Genomic DNA, 22,320 nt, shown 5'->3' on the forward strand with positions numbered 1-22,320 from the left:
AACTTCAGTTAGGGGTCACTTCACCCCTAACTGTGCCCCGGGTGCTGTCCTCGTAGCACGGGGATCCTGAACAAATCCTAAACAAACTAAAATGAATAGTTAAATGCTGAGGACACATTTCACCTGTGTGCAAATATACTGTACAGTGACAAAAATACATAAGAGTGGCTGACTAAATTGTTTTATTACATTTCTGTGGGGAACTCGTTTTTCTATTACACACACACACACACACACACACACACACACACACACACACACACACACACACACACACACACACACACACACACACACACACACACACACACACACACACACACACACACACACACTAGGGCATTCACAGAATAGTCGAATATTCGAATATTCGAATATCAAACCGACTATTGTGGCTTTTCTAGAGCAGACACGCGGCTGTAAGCTCTGGTGTGACGTCAACTCGCATTCCTTGAGTCGAGTCATCAATGCCACTGAAAAAAAAAAAAAAAAAAACCTTTTTTAAAATGTTTAATTTAAAAAAAAATTATAATCAAACCGAATAGTCGACTATTCGAATACTTTTGGGTTGAATAATTCGAATACCATAAATCACTATTCGTTAATGCCCTAACACACACACACACACACACAGATACAATGCACTAGGCCTGACCTCTAATAGTCGAATAGTCGACTAATTAGTCGAGGGGTGTCTGAGTCGACTGCCAATCTCTTAGTCGAATCATAAAATTTAATTATTCGACTGAGAGATTGGCCTAATTTGTTATATTAACTAATAGTTTGCCAAAAATAGGATATACATCATGATTTATTGGGAGAAACCAATAGTATATGTTAAATCAGACACTAAGCACCCCTACAGCCCAAATGGAATGTTCCTCTATTGCATAACATATTTTTTGTATGATTTGACTGAGAGACTGACTGACTGATTCGACTGCCAATCTCAGTCGAATCATGCAACAAAAAAAAAATGTATATATTATATATATATATATATATTTTTTTTTTTGGGTGTTGCATTAGTTGACTGCCAGTCGACTATTGGCAATTAGTCGCCAATCAGATTCGACTATACAAATCCTTAGTCGGGGACAGGCCTACAATGCGCACACACACACACACACACACACACACACACACACACACACACACACACACACACACACACACACACACACACACACACTCGCTCATAGTGACAACTAAAAGCAGTTAAGGGTTCAGTGTCTTGCTCAAGGGCACCTCAGCAGTGCCCAGGATGTGAAATAGTAACTCTCCTGCTACCAGTCCACCACACTCCATACTGTGGTCCATGCTGGACTTGAACCAGCAACCCACTGGATCCTAAGCCCATACATACTACATACATGGAGCTACTGCCACCCCCACAGACTAAACCTCTGCTTAGCTAGTCTAATGCTAACAGAACCATAGGCCTACAGTATTCTAATGTGTGTGTGTGTTGTTTCCAGCGGTGAACCACGTCCAGACTTTCATCAGCTACAACAACCGTTTGAAACTCCAGCCTTCAACAAACTGTACCGAGGTCAGTTATTATCGTCTACAGGTCTGAAACATGATTCATACTTGGTCATGTGCTTGTGTCATGTGCCGAAAATCGCTGATTTGTTGGAGAACAATTAAAAACCAGCACATGCAGAAACTCTGACATGTACTAGATGATTCTCTGTGGGTTGGTGACTCTCAAGTGCCAAGATCTCTTTGTTAGCTGAACAGAACTTCACTCTGTACGCAATCTGGGAACCCATCGCCAACTGAAAATGAAAAACAGCGCCCTCTGCTGTTTGTTCTATGTCTGTTGGCTCTGGGCGGAAGAAAACGTAGAGCCAGAGCGCAAAGGAAACCGGTGTTTTGTATGCCTTCAACGCGTCACTTCCGGTTGGTGCGACTATGTTTTCATTCCCACTAACAATATTTCTACACGGAACACTAACACCACTTCTCCCAGAGAACATCGATCGTTTTGGTTATAAGCCCACTTGTTTCTATGATGAAAGAGTAAGTTAAAATGTGAATATCTTTCCGTGGTTTTTTCTGCTCCGCGGACGTTATTGTTAAATTAGTTTCGGTTTGTTTCGAGGGGGGAAGGATGGACGGACACGTGAATCCCGCCCACTACATTTGATTGGGTAAAGCGCGGCCCGCTTCCTGATCTGAAGGCACGCCCATGCGCACTTGTTATGACGAACCTCCCCGACAGATTCCAACGCAGTGCAGAATCTGTTCTTGAGAGATTACTCTGTACGTGAATGCTGAACCGTGGATGACGACCTTTACAGTACTTCTTTTGGACATCAGTATTCGCTCAACGTATAGAAGAATCACATTTTTTTTGTGCTTTGTAAAAAAAAAAAATATATATATATAATGATGTAACTGCTATATGGATATCTGCAAAGATCCAGTTCTATAATCCAGAAATTATAGAACTGTGCAGTGGCAGAAAACGTTATTATACATTTGAATCACCTTACAGGCAGAATGACGACCAGGCACAAGCGTGATGTTTGGAAGTATTTTATATAATAAATTAAATGAACGTGCAGTGCATGTTCTGTAACATTGGACTTGTCTATTATAGAACAAATAGATGAGTGATTAACCATTTGCACATTAAGCACAAGGTGAAAACAGCGAGACAGATTTCAGACAACCTCGCATCACCTCATTTTCACTTGGGTGGTCATTATGGACCCTATTCTTCTTATGTTAGCTTTTTTTTGTGCAAGTACTCTATAACAATTGAATGTGATTACTTGAAATGCTCACCCCTTGTAAATATATTTAAACATATTTGTGTGTGTGTGTGTGTGTGTGTGTGTGTGTGTGTGTGTGTGTGTGTGTGTGTGTGTGTGTGTGTGTGTTCCTTCCAGTGGTCCCTGTGAGGAAGGTTCATGCACTGACCATCACCTGGGCCGTTCCCCCTCAGGGAAAACACTACAGGTGAGTGTGCACGTTACTGCTGTGTGTGTGTGGGCGCGTGCGTACACGTTACTGCTGTGTGATTGTGCACGTTACTATTGGTTCTACGATGCTGTAATTTTTTATTATTATTTCCAAATAGTTTCCTCCCAGTTTTAGCCAATTCATTGAATTATAGTTATTATTATCTCCAGACCTGGCTATCAGTAAGCAGAGATCTCTGATCATCTGGCTGTGTAAGACTACATGAGACTATAGGACAGGCTGCAAATAAAACATGCTCCCATAGCAGTGTGTCCATGCATCAGTCATGGAGGTTAGGTGACGTTAGGCTCTCCTGCAGAGGTGACGACAAATCTGCTGGACTCCACAGCCCACAGCAGCTTCTGTTTTGACGCTAAAACTGTTCCATGTGGTTTTGATGAAACATCAGTAGATATTTGAGTTGCTAATTTGTGCAATTCCATACAAAATCCTACCAAACTAATCTGCCATCATTGTTGTTTGTGTGTGTGTGTGTGTGTGTGCGCGCGTGTGCATGTTTATGGTTGGTTTTGTGTTACTGTGTGTGTGTATTAAGTGTAACTGTGTCATATGGTTCTCAGGGTTAAACCACTGCACTACACCTCCTGGCTGATTGGCCACGAGGGCACCGGAAGCATCCTATCACTGCTCAGGAAGAAGTGAGTGACAGACAGACAGACAGTTTATAAAATATTTCTAAATGAGCTAATATATAAACAGAGTGATCCTGCACGCTGTGTGGAACGTGTTAAACAACATTTAGGTTTTTATGTCTTCAGGTGAAGGCCTAAGAAACTAAACATTGTTTGACAGTAAGGAATATTTCATGCAAGTTCCACACAGTGGAATATATGTGGATTTTCCTATTATCCTATGCACCTGGCGCTACCAGTTTTAAGATGTGCATCGGCCTTTAGTCAAGTATTTATTTATGTGTGTGTGTGTGTAGGTGTTGGGCTCTGGCTCTGTTTGGAGGGAACAGTGAGACAGGTTTTGACCAGAACGCAACCTACTCCATCTTCTCCATCAGCATCACACTCACCAATGAGGGTTATCAAAACTTCTATGAGGTACACACAAACGCACATGCACGCGCACACCCTCACCTCAACTTTTATTCACACATAAACTCAACAAGCTTCACTTTAAGCATAAAACCATACATACTTGTTGACCTTTTGACCATTATCCTCCTTTCAGGTGATTCATTTAGTGTTTCAGTATCTAAAGATGCTTCAGACCATGGGACCACAGCAGAGGTGAGCTCACACGCACGCACACACATGCGCGGGCGCGCACACACACACACACACACACACGCACACACGCGCACACACACACACACACACACACACACTGACTAAGTCCATTCTGTTTGTTTAGGATCTATGAGGAGATTCAGAAGATTGAAGCTAATGAGTTCCACTACCAGGAACAGGTATTCACAAACCATCATTCCACCTACTGTAGCACTCTGTATGTATGGCTGGTTGGACCACCATTGAACCACCCAGCACTCTGAACATAGTACTCTGGTTAGCTCTCTTGGCACGGTGACACTGAAGTGCTACAGTATTGTCACTGAGCCCATGTGGAGGCGGGCACCTCAGAATATCGACTCCAATTCCCCAGCTTAGGTGCCATAGTGGCAGGAATTATAAGTATACCTTACTTGGGTATGACTCGTACAACATAATTCCCACAAAGGCTAGAGTGGAATGAATCGATACATTTAATTCAGGAGCTCCTGGAGACCACGTACAATGCAAGCCTCTGGCGTACAGGTCATGGGTTCCCTTTATACTGTACATTGTGTACTGTACAACAGGAGAACACAAATAGACAGTTTTATTTGGTGGACGGGTCCATAAATGTTTTTTTTTTTTTTTGCAATTCTTTTTTTAGGAAGTGTTTACATGCTACCACATAGTTTCATCTTAACTCTTTGACTGCCAGAGTATTTTCATAATATACTCGCCCAGTGCCAGCGATTTTCGTGTTTTATAACCTATTCAACCGGTCACAGAAGTTTTATATCCATTATAGTCCATCGTATGTATGGCTGTGTGTAGAAACAAACACGATAGATGTACCAGCTCCCAAAGGGTTACGTTTTCAGAGCCGATCTGTGTGAAGTAGTTTTCACCAGCTCAACCAGGCTGCAGCCACCATATCCGGCGAAAATGCTCGTATGGTTCTAACAGTTGCAAATCAGCAGGAATGAAGGCATAGACTATAATGAAGCACAAGATATTTTAGTATTGTCATATCTGGCCACAACAGTGCTCCCCCACTTCTAAAAATAGCACTACAACACTTATATGTATACCTGTATCATCGTTGTCTGTAACTTCCAATGGATCTAATATAGTTATTATTTAGTCTCAAGCTAATGTTAATACTTTTCATTGATTAGATTTCATTGAGTTGGTATTAAAAACCCACAGACACACGTAACCTTCCAACCTGATTTATTTTGGACTGATCATTATAAGTGAAACATTTAAAAAAGTTGGAATATGATACAAGGTTTCAGCCCAACAGCCACTATATTTACAGGTATAATATTATTAACCATATGTTGAGCCACTGTAGAGGACAGTTTTGTCTATACTGCCAGATATCAGTGTGTCTTATATGTGTAACTGTGTGTGTACATGGTTGTGTGTATTATTAACTGTTGTGTAACCGCAGACGGACCCTATAGAGTATGTGGAGAACATCTGTGAAAACATGCAGCTGTTTCCTAAAGAGGACTACCTGACTGGAGACCAGCTCATGTTTGACTACAACTCCCAGGTACCACCACTGCACTCAAGTGGGAGTGTCTTATATTATGAAACATAGGAAGGGGAGTGAAAGCATGTGTAGTTTGTTTACCAGTTGAGGTTAAAAACTACAGCAGATTGGGGCTGGTAGAGCGTGTACCTTATCAAGGCTGAGTCCTCACTGCAGCCGGGCCCAGGTTGTAGTCCGTCCCGAGGCTCTTTGCTGCATGTCTCTCTACTCAATGGCACTGTCTAATAAAGCATGAAGATGCCAAAAAAAAAGAACTAAACAAAGACTACAGCATATTAAAAACGCATAAAAAAGCATTATTTTACACTTTGGCTTTCCAAAAATAGCAGATATACAAGCTCGTAGCGCGGCACCGAGTGCCGCGCTACGAGCTTGTAGATCTGCTATTTTTGAAAAATCGTGAAAATGTGTGCAAATCTTTGAATATATATATATTCTTTTAAAGCAAACATTAATGGAAAGCATTACAGCTAGACTACATATGAGGACAGAGTTTTTCAATATCAGATGGACACCGGTAGTACTGCAGCTGCCCAGACTGATTGGGGATTCGGCCCCCCCCTAATGTCAAATTGACTGGACTTGATATTGTATATAGACTTGGATGTCTGTCCTGAAGGACATGTATGGACGATTGGTACTGTTGGAAACTGGAACAATGACCTTTGATTGCCTGTGATGCCTTTGTATATTTCTTTGATTTGTCTGATGATGTTCAAAGTGATGCAACTGTTTTTTGTTTTGTTTTTGTTTTGTTTGTCTGTTTTATTTTATGTATGTCCATAATGTGATTACAGAATGTATGAAAATTGGAAATAAAATTCAAGTGCAAAAAAAAAAAAAAAAAAGCAAACATTAACTCAAATCTTTGCTTCTGGGGGGTCCCTGGAACAAAATATTTTGAGATGGGGGTTGGTGGCCAAATTCATATCATTTGGGGGTCCTTGACATAAAAAAGTTTGAAAACCACTGATATAGAAACATTATGTTTTTCAGAAAACCGTTAGGATTTAGAAGACATTTTGCAGAATCGGAACCTCAGGCCTCAATGGGTTAATAATAATGGGTGTTAGATATAGGTGTGCCCCACTGCCATGGTTGTGCCAATGTTCAAGCATAGACTACTGCATAGTTTTTCACCTGAACTGGAAAAGAAACTACCAAATTCATCCCCTTTCAAATGTGTGTGTGTGTCATAATGTACATGACACTATGAATCTAGTCACTACTTAATGTGTGTGTGTGTGTGTGTGTGTGTGTGTGTGTGTGTGTGTGTGTGTGTGTGTCCGTCCTCTGTAGGTGATCTCAGAGGCTGTGGCCCTGCTGACTCCAGAAAGGGCCAATCTGTTGCTGTTGTCCCCAGAACACGAGGGCCAGTGTCCCCTCAGAGAGCGCTGGTTTGGGACCAGCTACAGCATGGAAGGTACTGGGAGCTGACCAACACTGTCATCTGCTGTTTGCCACTGAGCAGCAACGTTGGGGTCACTGCATGGGGAGTGAAGTTTCACATAATTCCTCTGGAGTTTCACAATATGGGTTCAACAGTTAATCAAACTAATTGATTTAATCGATTATAAATAATTAGTGATAATTGATTTTCAAAAATCGGATCGATTGGCCATCTGGTCACAAATCTTTGGTCTGAACTGGCCTCTAGACATTTAAATGACATTCTTATCCAGAGCAACTTATATACATAAAGTGAAATCAATTAAGTTGAATTGAAACCTTTTTTAATTTCAAGGACCCCTATTTTGATATGCATTAGGCCACAGACCCCCATTTGACACATCTCTGGGACCCCAATCTACACTGTAAAATCCTCAGGGTTCATTGAAATCTGAGAGTATACAAATGGAACAAAATAGACCTATAAGGGTCCATTTCTTTCCTTACTATTAATCATTTAGCCAGGGGACCCCCTGGAACCCCCTCAAGGACCCCGACTCCATGTTGAGAGCCGGTCAACGTGTGGGTCTTAAATTGAGGAATTTAAAGAACCAGATATTTTTTTTGGATACCTATCGTATCCCACTGGGGAACTTCCGTTTTCAGCTTCACCCAGCTGAGTGCTGGGTGAAGATGGGACCAGGTGGGGGTTTAAGGCCCTGTTTAGACTGGAGTCAAATCCGATTTATTTCTCTTCACACTGTTATGTGTAAGTGATCAGATCGGATGTGTGTGTTCAGACCGATTTAAACAATGTCAACCCTGCACGACCTATCTGCTTTGGTTCACGTCATGACGTAGGCGCTAGTTGCTGGCTTTACGTTCAAGAAACGCAACATAACAGACAAGCGACAACAACAGAAGACACCAAAACTAAGTCAAGTAGGCTACATGAATGAAAACGGTGGAAAAATCGGATTACATGTGACGTTTTTTTCTGTTCAGACTTCATAAAACAAATCTGATTCCAATCTGGATATGGCAAAAAAAAATCTGATTTAGGCTGGATTTGGCTACCAGTCTAAACGGGGCCTTTGTGTCCTAGGCGCGCTCACTAACCATTCAGCTATGGCCGCCCCTGAGATGAGATGAGGCGGAAGGAGTTTTGATATTAGAATCTATTTGTTAGGTAACTGTGTGTGTGTGTGCGTGTGCGTGTGTCAGATATCTCAGAGGAGTGGATGCAGCGCTGGAGACAAGACTTCGATGTGAACCCTGGACTTCACCTGCCGGCAGAGAACAAGTTTATAGGTATAAAGAAAGACTCAATCATACTTAACGTTAAGCACCTTAACGCATCCACTGGCTGCTGTATGTATCCTGTGTTTGTTCAGTGTGTCCTTTGTGCACGTCTCCTCAAAACGTGTGGATGTAAAACCAAGTATCCGCAAGCTGCAATTACGGTAGGAAACCGTGGCGGCTGTAGTGATCTGCAAGATTTAAAATAAAACATATTGCTGCTGTTGGGCAGAAACCTCCCATCTCCATATTTTAACTTTTTGTGTAAATGGATGCCCTACTTGATGATCCTACAGCGTCACTCAAAAGTAGCAGATCTACAAGCTCGAAATGGGCTCGAAATGGGCGCGAAGCGACGCGTTTCGAGCTTGTAGATCTGTTACTTTTGCTGGACATACAGTATGAGGTTTCCACCCGACAGACGATATAGTAATTTAGACATTTATCAGATGCTCTTATCCAGAGTAACTTACAAAGTGTAAGATCAGAATAAATGTCATGATCTAGTCAACAAACAACTGGGTAAAGGATCATGTACATAGAGTCCAAAGAGAACAGTGAAGATATTTTAACTGTTCTTCTATTATGAACTAGCCTGATATTAAAGCTAACTTCATGAAGAGTACAGTGGATTTTCTTTTTGATTATAACATTATGGTTCAAATAATGTTCCCTCAGCTTAGGGTTAGCTTTGAGGTTAGTGCTAGTTTTGTGGGAACATAGGTACGCTCCCATGGAAACCATTGACATCCTCCCATACAGATCAGTCAGTCAGTGTTTTCTCTGTGATTCTACAGCCACGGATTTCACCCTGAAGCCTTCAGACTGTCCAGACACTGAGGTTCCTGTCAAGATCGTCAACAACGACCGAGGATGTCTGTGGTACAAGAAAGACAACAAGTTCAAGATCCCTAAAGGTACGTTATTACACACTCGCACGCATTACAGCTAAAAGAAAGCTAAATATACGTTCTGTGTGATGAAGATATAAGGATTTTTTTTACCTTGTCTCTCTGGAGGTAGTCCAACATTTTAAACATGTTGCACAAAATCAGAACTTGCTTTCATCCACTTATAACCTGACATCCATATTTTGAGCATGTAGCCATTGAGTAAAATAGCCACAAATATTCAACATTATAATTTTTTGATTTGTTTGTAGATTGTCGATAGATTGTAGCCAAAATCTTGGCTATTCATCATACGAGAAGTAGATGTGTAGTGTGTGTGTGTGCATGCGCGCACACGTGTGGGTGTCTCAGCTGTTGTCAGATGTAACCAACCTGTGACCACGTCATCTCACACACGTCATTCTCTCTCTGCTTTGTCTCTGCTGCCTTCCTTCACTGTGCCATACCGTCCAATAATCAATCTCTACAACCTCTGGTTTGTTCTTCAGGCTTCGCTCGCTTCAACCTGCTGTCCCCTGTGATCCAGAAGAGTCCAGAGAAGTAAGTTCTACGTCCAGTGAACACACTGAACACACTACAAGTACTATGCACTGTTCTACTGCATTGTAGCGGTCAGCAGTGGGGACTACATTAATACACAGAACTGTTTAATTGAACATGTTGTCTCTCAGTCTGGTGTTATTTGAACTCTGATGTTTGTTTGATATGTTCTCAGCCTGGTGTTGTTTGACATCTTCATAAACATCCTGGCTCATAACCTGGCAGAGCCAGCCTATGAGGCAGATGTGGCCCAGCTGGAGTACAAGCTGATAGCAGGAGAACATGGTCTGGTCATCAGAGTGAAGGGGTTCAACCACAAACTACCTGTAAGACACACACACACACAGACAGACATACGCACGCACGCACACACACACACATCCATGCATTAGGGCTTTCACCAACTAGTCGACTAGTCTAACCACTAGTCGACTTTGTTGGTACTAGTCGAATAGTTGATTTATTTTTATTTATTTTTGTAATTTGTTTTAATGCCATAGTAATGGCCCATCTTACTATTATTATTATCCTCCTGACTTTATTTTTTATCAAAAGGGGGTCAAAAGTATGCCCAATAAAAGCCTATTATTGGGCAATGGGGATCCTTGGAGACGCTGCTGTGGTGCTGTGCTGCTGTGCCAGAAGCGCTTCCCTTAAAACGCCATAAAAATAAGGGCAGGAGGATAATAATAATAGTAATATAAACTGCTCAAAAAAAGTTCGGAAACTTAACTTCGTCAATTATATCTCCCCTTTAATAATACCAATTGGTATTGTGTTTTATATAATTTTTATCGTTGATTAGTCACCTTTACAAGGAGGTACAGCTTGTAAGGATCGGGCATTCGTGGAATGACCAACACAGCTAAACGTGCGGGTAGCGCCTCCAAAAGATTTGCCAAAATCACCCAATATGCTTCTGTTGGTAATCGCTCTTGTTTTGAGCAACCTGCCAGCACACACCTGCTGAGAGGTGTGTGCCGGTAGTCACAGGTGTGTGACTGCCTCACAGGTGAGTGACTGGCACCTGAACATGGGTTCTGCACCTTTGTTGAGTTGGAGTGTGTATGCTCCAAGCAGCAACACTGCCCCCATGGAAAGATGCCACGTTTGTGCATAACTCAAGCATAACTCCAACCCTAACCTAACCTGTAAATGTAAAAAACTGAATCTTATCCTAATTGTAAGTCTTAAAGGGATAGTTCACCCCCACAATGACTTTTATTCTATCGATTACTCACCCCATGGAGCCTTGAATTCATGGAGATTTTTTTTTTGTTTTTTGTCGCATTCCTAAGCCAATCATTTGATGACCGGCAGAGACTCAAAGAGTCTCCATTGAGTCTCCGGCCGCCGGTCATCAAATTATAGGCTTTGGAATGCGACAAAACCCCCAAAAAATCTCCATGAATTGAAGGCTTCATGGGGTGAGTAAATAATCGAAAACAAGCCATCTTTCTTAACCATAAAACAACCATTTCTCTTGTGAGGACCAGGAAAACTGAGCTCAAAATCCATTTCTCAAATTATACTTTACTGTATCGACCACTGTATCAATACAGTAAACTGTGTGTTTGTCTCAGCTGCTGCTGAAGCTGATCGTGGACCATCTGGCAGACTTCACGGCGGACCCTGGAGTGTTCACCATGTTCGCTGAGCAGCTGAAGAAAACCTACTTCAACATCCTCATCAAACCAGAGCGACTGGGCAAGTGAGTAATGCTGTCAACTAGTCATAACATCTACACAGGGGTGAAACAGTCAGTGGTTCTCAAACCTTTTCGTGCCAAGGACCCCCATTTGTTGTAAAACATTGACCCAAATGCAGGACGTTGAGTTAAAATAAAAACAAGCACAAAATAAAAACAACCATATAGCGAACTTCCACTGTGAGCCACCGCGCTGAGGTCTTCATCTTAAATGCGGTTCATTAAATCAGATTTTCTTGTCAAAACACACAATGTGATGTTGTCTCTGTCGGGTGGAAACCTTATATGTCCAAAACTGTTACTTTTCAGGATTCAGTAGCAGATCTACAAGCTCAAAACGCGTCGCTTCGCGCTGGGTTTTGAGCTTGTAGATCTGCTACTTTTGATGCTTTTGTGCGACACTGTAGTATGATCAAGTTGGGCATTCATTTTACGAAAAAACACACAAAGTTAAAATATGGAGATAAGAGGTTTCTGCCCGACAGCGACGATATACACAGCTGCGTACAATTACATATAAGTGCCTTGCTCAGTGGAACATGGATGGTTGTTTTATGAAAAGAAAAGTGGTTTGAACTTGAATCTAATGCTGGATGGTTAATGTTCATCATACTATACATGTTAAAACCTCTCCCTCTCTTCCACTTATACTCGTCTTCCTCCCTCTGTCTCTCTCTCTCTCTGTCTCTCTGTCTCTCTCTCTCTCTCAGGGATGTTCGTCTGTTGGTGTTAGAGCATTGCAGGTGGTCAGTCATTCAGAAGTACCAGGCCATCATGAAGGGTCTGACTGTAGAACATCTGCTCAGCTTCGTCAACGGCCTGAAGGCTGAGATGTACACTGAGGGGCTGGTACAAGGAAACTTCACCAGCGCGGTGAGCGCACACACACACACGCACACGCACACGCACACACACACACACACACACCCTCCTCATTCAGACTTTATTAGAAGTTTTCTTTGCTGTCTGTTAATTTCCATGTTTGTGTCTCTCTTCTCCAGGAGTCAGTAGAGTTTCTACAGTATTTCATAGAGTAAGTATTTCATCACTACGTCTTTAGATCATACTGTATAAATTATTAGTAGTAATTATATCATCATCAAACATGACATTTAAAAACAATCAGATCCCTCCCCCACCTTGTGACCAGAGCTGTCCCCAATTATGATTAATACATGTATGTTTCACTAGTACATTCAGTTTTCTAGTAAATAAATAACAATCAGAGAAAGAAAACATGTTTAAATGTATACAGGCAACCTTTCTACGATTGTCTTGAAATACTTTTACAATGTTTCATTTGTCTGTAGTTTTACACCATTAATACTGGCACAAAGTATTACTAAAGAATGAATATCAGGTTGGTCAGGGAGGGAGCCTGTTCAGTGGGGAGCTGAACTCCTCCTCATGCATTATGCGTGAAACTCCTCACTGTCAGGTGAACAGAAACGGACTGGTGACTTAATGTGTAGATGGGGACTAACCAGGGGACGTGGGAATTGGCATAATGACAAAATTGGGAGAAAAGGGGGGGGGGAGAATAAAAAAAAGAGTGAGAGAAAGGATTGCTCCATCTAGCCAGCATGGTTTTGGCTGCAGTACTGCATTGCAAGACAGATTATTTACTGATTTATAGTTAGATAAGAGGTGAGAGCATCTGTCATACAGAGAGATGGATTTAGACACTTTGGTCCAAAAAATGTATGTAATAATGATTCTATTATTTTTCATAACTTTGTAAGGTGTTGAATGTTGTATAGATTGTTCATTACCTCAACTCATTACCTCACCTCTCGTGTGCTGTTTTCCTCCTGGTTGCAGTAAGCTGCAGTACCAGCCGCTGTCAGTAGAGGTCCCCGTGTTGTTCCGTGTGGTGGAGCTTCCTCAGAAACATCACATGTGTAAAGTCAAGTCCCTCAACAAGGGAGATGCCAACTCTGAGGTCACTGTGTACTACCAGGTGCTGATGATTACTACTGCACTGTTTCTCAAACTGTGGGTCAGGACCCCTATCACCAGATGATTAGCTTAATTTAAGGGCTTAAGAAGAGATGTATAAAATAAAATAAAAATAAGACCATGACTGCGTCAAAAGTAACCAACAAACTATTCTATAAATAATGTTCTAACATTGGTAAAATTGTCAAATATTACCTAAGTAAGAGACTAAAATTACGAAAATATTTATTTTCCCAATATTCATCTGTGGAACCGAGTCAAACTAAATGTCATGCCTCATCTCCTACAATTCCAAGTGCTTGTCAGGGTGGGGGGACACTACTGTACTGCTGTACTGATGATGTGTAGTGTACTATTAATGTGTACCACTATACTGGGTTAGATGTGTATTACCAGGTTTAGAGCCTGGTGTACTGGTAGACTTTGATGCTCCTGCCGCAAAAATGTCATGATTTAATCAGTTTCTGGCTTAATGAAAGGTAATCTCTCAAGACAGATTTTGCTCAGCACTACTGCCATAAACATGTAATGTTGTTGATAGTAGCAATAAATACAGAAGCACCCGGAAAGAAAGTTCCTGTTTAACACAAATAACGGACGTTGTGCCTCCAGAGGCAAGAACTAAGAATTTAGGTTTAATTTTTTTAACCGAAGGGGATCCCAGATTGAATAAAAGGTGATCCAGGTCGTTCTTGGGTCGGCTTCAGACAGAATTCTGTCAGGCTAGGTCCCCGTCAGGCTCAACTGTTCTGGTCCGATGAAAGCTCTGTGACTTAAATGTGTGTGTGTGCTCTTATTTCTGTAATTAATTTTACGTGTGTGTGTTGCAGTCAGGACTGAAGAATCTGAGGGAACACACACTGATGGAGCTGTTGGTGGTGAGTAACTTGACTCCCAGTAAAAAAAAAAAAGATTTCAAAGTTAATTTACTCCCATTATAAAGTACAAGTTACTTTACTCTCAGTATATAAAAGTGTTGTAAGTTACTTTACTCTCTCTCTCTCTCTCTCTCTCTCTCTCTGTAGATGCACATGGAGGAACCATGTTTTGACTTCCTCAGGACCAAGGAGACTCTTGGGTCAGTGTTCTTCTATTCTCTCTGTGAACACCCATTTTTATAAACATGTTATTGCTCCCATATTAATATTACTGATGGTGTGAATTGTGTGAAAAATGTACTACTAGCTGTTAGCCAGTGTCTGACAGGATAATGTGGGCAGAGAGAGGGGAGACGTGCAAAACATGACAGGAGTCGGAATCAAACTCGTGACTCACAAGGAACATGTGTGACACTTTTAGTTTGTTTAGAAGCTGAGCAGAAGGACTCCAGTTTCTTTAACAACACAATTTCACTATGAAGAGAGAGTTGGATCTGAGCTGATATAGCAAATGTGGTCATGGCAGCAGTCGTTCAGTGAGCTAGCATTTAGCTACTTGACAGATCATAGTGTGTTTATTAACAGAGAATTTCACTGTTGGAAGTGAAAATTGTCAGTGTGTGTATGGGAAAAGACATACTATGATGCCCTTTGACCAGTACTCAGAACAGACATTCAGAGTAAATGTTTTGTTTGGAAACGGCATCTAAATCCTGAACACACTCGTTACATTTATTATCAGCAAATGCTCATAAATGTCAGTGTTCTTTTATAGCGCTTTTGCACAACAAAGCTCAGATAACGTGGATGAAATGATAGATAATTCATACATCATTTGATGAAGTGAAGCAATGCTATTCTAAAACGTTTATTCAATAATTAACAAGTAATACATTTTTGTGTGTCATCATGAATATGGTAATACAATTAACTGCGACCAATATGTACAGTATATTGTTGAAAAGACGGGGAACCCTTATGCTGCAAAGTTACAAAACCACCAAGTGTGGCCAGCCAGCGCCGCTGTGAATAATTTGAATTCTCATTGACTCCGGCAAAACAAGACCATTGTCTTCTCTGCCTGCAGAAACCACTCCCAAGTGCAGATACTGTATTTGTATAATGACAAACTGTATTGTCAAACATACACACACAAACTTAGCCAGATACAATTTACAATTGAGGCGTTTTGGTACATTAAGGCAGTGGTTCTCAACCTGTGGGTCGGCAGTTGTTCTCAATTATTTTTGGTGCGGTCCCCAGATGATTTGCTTAATGTGCAACATTGTTTTCTCACTCAAAAGTAAACAAACCAACTTACTGTATAAGTGTATTACAGGGTATCTGCACATTTCTAAAGTTACAGTTTAAGGACTTATAAGTCCTTTTTAATACCTATAAAAATAAGACTGCTGCGTCAAACATTGGCCAAATTGTATAAGAAAGGGAGAAAAACAGGCCTTTAAGGTGTTGTGAGCATGTACTGTAGATACGCTATTTTCCCAATATTTAGTCAAACAAAGTCAAACAAAATGTAATGCCCAAGTGCTTGTCAGGGTGGGGGGTCCCCAGTTCAAATATGATTATTTTGGGGGGGTCACGGCCTGAAAAGTTTGAGAACCACTGCATTAAGATACGTGAGAGAAAATTAAATGAAAGGCAGTCAGTGATGTAGAGAAGGAACCAAACCATTCAGGGACTTATCTGACTTACCTGACTTATCAGGAGGACTTTAAATGGATTTAAAAGACTGTATCTGGCATAAAACAGTAATACATTTAGCAATGTCAAGTTTGTCTATTGAACATTTGTCAGAAGAGAAGTTGGATGTATTCATACAGTGTAAAACTGCAGTTAACACATTGAGTGCCAGGGTTTTTTTAAAACAGGGTACAGTCGGTGCCTGGATTTTTAACAATTTTTGAACCTTTTTCAAGTAGTCACAAAATATTTTCAGTGATCACCGTCCTCACGGTGATCCCCTCATTACACACACAGGGGTCTCGTACAATCGGGGGAAAAAAATTAAAAACATTAGTTAATCCGTTCCATAGTTGCAGCCAGTTGAAAATAGTCGAAAATAGTCAAAAATACATATTTTAAAAAAAAAGTACACAGGAGCCGAGATACAGGCTTTTGAAGTCATAAGTTAACCAGGAAGTGGATTGGAGTCTAAATCTTCAAAACATTGCTGGTCCTCCTGGTGCTGTGAAGGAAAAAAACGGTCATAACCGTTTTTGGCACACAACGCATGGCTTCTCAAAAACGGTCCGGACCGTTTTTGGCACTCAATGTGTTAAACAGTACAATGTCATTGGCGTTAACTGTCAGTTAAAGGGATATTTCACTTTAAAAAAAAACTTTGGTGATTTTATCATCTACTCAAGCCTTTCTGAGCCCCCCAGACAGTTTTTAAGTTGCTCGATTCAGTATTTAGATATTTGATATTAATTTTATCAGACATGCCCCCTTCCTATACAAACCCATTTTAACCATGTTAGATTCATCAAAAACACCCGTACTTGGTTCTGGTGACTCACCCTGCCCTCCTAATGCGTGAGGGGGCCGTGTTTTTCCGAGATTTTTTTTCATTTATTTTATTTTATTTTTTTATTGTATTTAATTTTTTTCATTTTCCAAAAAAAATATTAAAAATACATGAAAAAAGTCATTGAAAGAACACGGCCCCCTCGCGTATTAGGGGGGCGGTATGAGTCAAGGACGGGTGTTTTTGATGAATCTAACATGTTAAAAATGGAGTTTGAAGTTACAATGGGTTTGTATAAGAAGTGGGCGTGTCTGATAAAATGAATATCTAATATCTAAATATTGAATCAAGCAACTTAAAAACTGTCTGCGGGGCTCACAAAAGCCGGAGTAGACGATAAAATCACCAAAAGTTTTTTTGAAAGTGAAATATCCCTTTACATGGAAAAATGAACACGTATTTTACTTTACTTAGAAACCCCCGCAACACCCATCTTCAATGTTTCCGCTCCTATGTTATCAACGAACCAAATCAGTACAAACATTCACACCTTGGTTCACACCTCCTACTCATATCTGTATATCATCTCTGAATGCATGGAAACATATATACATGCAATAGATGACAGTATCTATGTTGTACAGAACAGTATATCAGCAAATTAAGTGGGACATGTTTTCTTTGTCTATTTCGGGGGGGTGGGGTGACATTATGTATTCATGTTACAGTATTATACCCCAAAAATCTTGGATTCCCCATCGATGATGGTGTGTAGTGGGTTTCTGTTGTCCGGACCTCCATACAGCAAAGACGGCTTGCCTCCAGTCCACTCTGGGCTGGAGGAGATTGGTGTTCCTGTGGACAAGTTGAATGTGAAGCTGAAGATAAAGGACTTTTAATTCATGCCAAAACAAATCGTAAAAAAAAAGAAGAAGAATTACTTACGATAGGGTTCTCAGTGAAATTAGGCTGGTTTTGGTTTTGCTTCTCTAAACAAAAGACAAAAACAAGAGTAATTTTTACAATCTTTATGTCATCAATTGAGGCAGGTCATCAATAGCTGGTCAAGAACACACCTTAGAACGTTGCTGCAACATTATGTTTCTGTTGTATGGTTTTGGTTTAACCCACTAAGACCGGGAAAGAACATACGTTGTTATACCTTTTAAACCGGGAAAGCATCTGTCATTTTAGATGTTGCTATCTATATAGCAATATGAGTAATAAATGTTTAAAAGATTTTCTTAGGTTAGGATTTAAACAGTGTTTTTAAAATCGTTCTCAGGTCTAAATGGGTTAAGATCTGGCAGTACTACAGTCTACATATAAAGAGATTTTGTTGTGTTCTTTCCACAAATCACCCACAAAGCTGTCTGTTCTGGACCAGTTTAGCATGAAATAACACAGTACCAGGATGCACAGTGAGCTGAGACACTGTGTCTAACCCAGGCGTTTGTTTACAGCTAACGTATGTGGTTTCTGAGGACACGGGCTGTCAAAACAGTCTAGAGCTTTCTGTTGACTTTTATAACAGCGTGGCTCTGACTGCTCTCTCTCTCTCTCTCTGTGTGTGTGTGTGTGTGTGTGTGTGTGTGTGTGTGTGTGTGTGTGTGTGTGTGTGTGTGTGTGTGTGTGTGTGTGTGTGTGTGTGTGTGTGTGTGTGTGTGTGTGTGTGTGTGTGTGTGTGTGTGTGTGTGTGTGTGTGTGTGTGTGTGTGGTGAGAGAGTATTTGTGTGTGTGTGGTGAGAGAGTATTTGTACGGATGAACACAACACAGTTTGCACAGTCATCCCTCTCAGTAGTAAGAGGGGGGAGGAAAGGAGACCTTTGTTAAAGCCCGCAGGGGAAATTCAGTGTCACCCAGCTGGTGGCTGCTCAGATGGTCATGATTAGCGCTCGGTGGGGAACAGTTAGGGGTGTCGGGTAAGTGTCTTGCTCAGGGACACTTCAACACATAGACATTGGTGGGCCGGGAGGCGAATCTGTGACCTTCTGGTTAACAGACAGCCTCTCTAATAGAGCAGCAGAATAGGCTTTCACACAGTGAAATCCTACATTTTATATTATTAATGCGTGTTAATTGTATTGTCTACATGTAGGCTTTCACCCAGTACAAGAATAAGTGAGTCCTCTCTCGTAAAAAGGAAAGGGAATGAAACAGCGTCCGGTCTCATAGTACGTGGCACATTTAACCACATAGATGCGATACTATTTCCTTTGTAGTGTAGGAGTATGCTCATTGGAAATGATACATTGTGTGTCATCCAGGATTTTAATAAACCTCCTGTTTAGGATTAAATGAGGATTACGTTTAAGGTTAAAGCTGTAGATTACTGCCCACCAATTATGGTACAAAATATGACACAGATGTATTGGTGTACGTGTAAAAATGTCACAAAGGGAAGTCCAACGAACAACATTTTGACTCGAGGTGTGAAAGACAGTGTGTTGGAACACCAGGCACCTGTGGTTTAATAAAAACGTGTAGACCTAATTGAGTCCTCCTGTAATTTTCTTTGTGTAGTGTATTTTGAAGTGCTCAGATACTTATTTTTTTTCTTATGTAACTGTCCCTTTAGCATTCATTCACTGTAGTTCCATACCTGTGGCTTCACAGTGGCTGCAGCAGGTGTGATAGGAGAACATCAGCACTATTAGACTTAGCATTATCTTATTAAACAGATATACGAGGAAGATAGGAAGGGGGAAAGGCGTCTTTGGGCTGTCAGTCACATCTGGTGCATCTGTTGGACCTGTTGGACCTGTTGGACCTGTACCGGAAGACATTATATAGACATATTATAAAAGTGTGATAATATGTCAAATACAGTGTTGACAGTCAGGGTAATGTATCGGGTTTCTTTGAAATACTGTGATACATTTTGCTGGCACTAATTTGGCTCAGTTTTAAATACAGATCAGATACACATGACCTTCTAACAGTATTTCACAACCTGTGGGTCAGGGCCCACTGGTGGGGAGCGAGGGCATTGCAAGTGGGCCCCCAAATAATTGGTAATAAAAAATAAAAAATAATAAGAGATTTTAATGATAATATAAAATGACAAAAAAAGAGACATGGTATTTTTCTTTAAATCCTTGAAAAATGTGTTCCATAGTGATACCAATAAATAAGAAATTAAAGTATACTACATTAGTTCCATTGATCCTAGGTGGAACACAATTGATTGATTGATCATTAAAATGTATATTCTCTGAAAATGCACACGGCCCAACCATCTGACCACTTAACAAGGCAGAAAAGAAAAGGTGTTTTTCTGGAGTAGATCTTATACCTTGGTGTCTGCTGTCGCCTTGGACTATCAGAGATATTTTCATGCTCTCCTCCAGCACGTCAACTCCGTTTGCTTTGTAAAAAACGACCCAGTATGTTCCAGTATGGTTGAATGTCAGGTTTGTGATGCAGAAAAAGGCAGACATAGATGCGTTGTTGAAGACACAGTCATGGTCTGTTGAGCAGTGTTTTAGGAACGGACATTCACGGAGCTTTTGGTTGTCTAATGGTCCAGGTCCAGAATACAGTTCAACAGAACTTATAGATATGGTTCTATTGCTCCCCAATGGGAATTCAAGGGTGATGTTTTTGCCCTGAATTCCGTTCAAGCTCTCTGTCCCGCTGCAGCCTGTATGTGGGAGTCAACACATTGTTAAATAACTACAGTATCACAATAGAACAATACATACTAGTCTTCATTTTATAGAACCTTCTAAAACAAATTACAAATCAGCAAATAAGATCAAAAAAGATAATGTGCAGAAATTAAGAGATAAATCAAAACGACACACACACACACACACACATATGCACACACAGAAAAATACAATTTGTAAGAAACAAGGATGACATACAAATCAGGATTGAAAAGCAAGCATTTATAAAACAAAATGAAGACATGAACAGCAAAACCTGGTGAGATATTACGTCTCAGTGCAATATACTGAGTATTTACTCAAGTCTTGTACTTTGTGATTTGTCCTGGATAAGTGCATCTACTGGATGCCTAAATGATTTTTTTTTAACATACTGTAAGTATTCACAGTCTGTTTGTTGTATGTCTTTCACTGTACTTCTGTTTATTTAGTGATGCCATGTTCATTGTTCTTGTGGAGCATCATGTATGTAGTAAGTACATACTGTCGACTGTTAAGGCATCTCTATTTCAACCGAGAACAGTCCCTGTGTCATTATTGAACTTGGTGCTTAACCCATTAAAACCAGGAAAGCATCTGTGTCATTTTAGATTTTAGCTACAGTATATATTTATATAATAACATAAGTTTTTCAGAAAACTCTTAGGATTTAGAACAGTGGTTCTCAAAAATAGCAGATGTACAAGCTCACAGCGCGTCACTTCGTGCCGTGCTGTGAGCTTGTACATCTGCTATTTTAGATTTTTTTCTTCTTTTATCTTGAAAGTGGGAATAATTTGAATTGTTTTAACACAAATCTTCTCTTCTGGGGGTCCCTGGCACAAAACATTTTCAGATGGGGCGGTCCACGGCCAAAAACATATCATTTTGGGGGTCGTTGGCACAAAAAAGATTGAGAACTAGTGATTTTGAAGGCGTTTGTAGAATCGGCCTCAGGTCTTAATGAGATAAATGTTTTCATAATAAAAACAGAACTTGTAGCCGACCTACTAAATATGGTGCCAGCTGTTCTGGGTGTCTCTTATTTGTAATAAGATAATTAGCATGTATGTTGGTAAAGGCGAGGCATGCAGACAGGCTTACCGGTGTGTAGAATCTGAGCTGCAACGAGCAGAACCTTCCAAAGCGATGAAGGTCTGAAGATGAAGTATTTGACCATGTTAGATGAAGACTGGTGTTCGTACGGGCTTGGAGGAGAAGCCATCTTGTGACTGTCTGTCCTTGTCTCCGCTGATCGTTGTCTCTTGGTTGTTGTTGTTTTTCTTTAAGAGGAGGAAACCGTGCACAGGAACTCATCATCACTGTCTGGAAGAAACCTTGTATCTCCATATTTCAAGTTTTCATGTTTTCTTTTGTGTATTAATGTCCTACTTCGTCATGCTAAAGTGTCACACAAAAGTAGCGAACGTAGCCGATCTACAAGCTCACAACTCGCCGCAACACGTTTTGTGGCTATTTTTTACATATTTAGTTTTTTGATTTTTAATTAAAAGTGAAAGTTGTTAAGCTTGTCTGTGGAATCTTATAAATATTGAACCAATGAAAAGCATTAACAAGAGCATGTGACTAAACTACATTGGATCCATTGGAACACATTTTCTGACAAGTTACAGTTTTGGACTTACAAGATTTCCACCCGACAGCAGCGTCATGCTGTGCCTGGTTTCGGTAGCACCTTACAACAAGCTCCTGTTGTGAGGCAGA

The 22,320-nt window shown here is 40.6% G+C and overlaps 1 protein-coding gene across 1 annotated transcript in view; it reads left to right on the forward strand.

The window, feature by feature from the left end:
* The window catches only part of nrd1b (nardilysin b (N-arginine dibasic convertase)), a 42,698-nt gene that overhangs the window by 13,275 nt on the left and 7,103 nt on the right, over window positions 1-22,320 (forward strand). Inside the window, exons 11-28 of the mRNA XM_080430926.1 lie at window positions 1,479-1,552; window positions 2,901-2,970; window positions 3,555-3,632; window positions 3,923-4,043; window positions 4,174-4,232; window positions 4,357-4,411; window positions 5,668-5,772; window positions 7,072-7,195; window positions 8,386-8,472; window positions 9,258-9,377; window positions 9,860-9,911; window positions 10,087-10,237; window positions 11,495-11,622; window positions 12,330-12,492; window positions 12,621-12,652; window positions 13,441-13,579; window positions 14,409-14,456; window positions 14,604-14,656. Of these exons, the coding sequence (XP_080287052.1) occupies window positions 1,479-1,552; window positions 2,901-2,970; window positions 3,555-3,632; window positions 3,923-4,043; window positions 4,174-4,232; window positions 4,357-4,411; window positions 5,668-5,772; window positions 7,072-7,195; window positions 8,386-8,472; window positions 9,258-9,377; window positions 9,860-9,911; window positions 10,087-10,237; window positions 11,495-11,622; window positions 12,330-12,492; window positions 12,621-12,652; window positions 13,441-13,579; window positions 14,409-14,456; window positions 14,604-14,656 (1,659 nt within the window). The remainder of the gene's footprint in view (window positions 1-1,478; window positions 1,553-2,900; window positions 2,971-3,554; window positions 3,633-3,922; window positions 4,044-4,173; window positions 4,233-4,356; window positions 4,412-5,667; window positions 5,773-7,071; window positions 7,196-8,385; window positions 8,473-9,257; window positions 9,378-9,859; window positions 9,912-10,086; window positions 10,238-11,494; window positions 11,623-12,329; window positions 12,493-12,620; window positions 12,653-13,440; window positions 13,580-14,408; window positions 14,457-14,603; window positions 14,657-22,320) is intronic.

This window comes from Gymnoscopelus braueri, assembly GCF_963280865.1.
Source record: "Gymnoscopelus braueri genome assembly, chromosome: 6".
Taxonomy (NCBI): Eukaryota; Metazoa; Chordata; class Actinopteri; order Myctophiformes; family Myctophidae; genus Gymnoscopelus; species Gymnoscopelus braueri.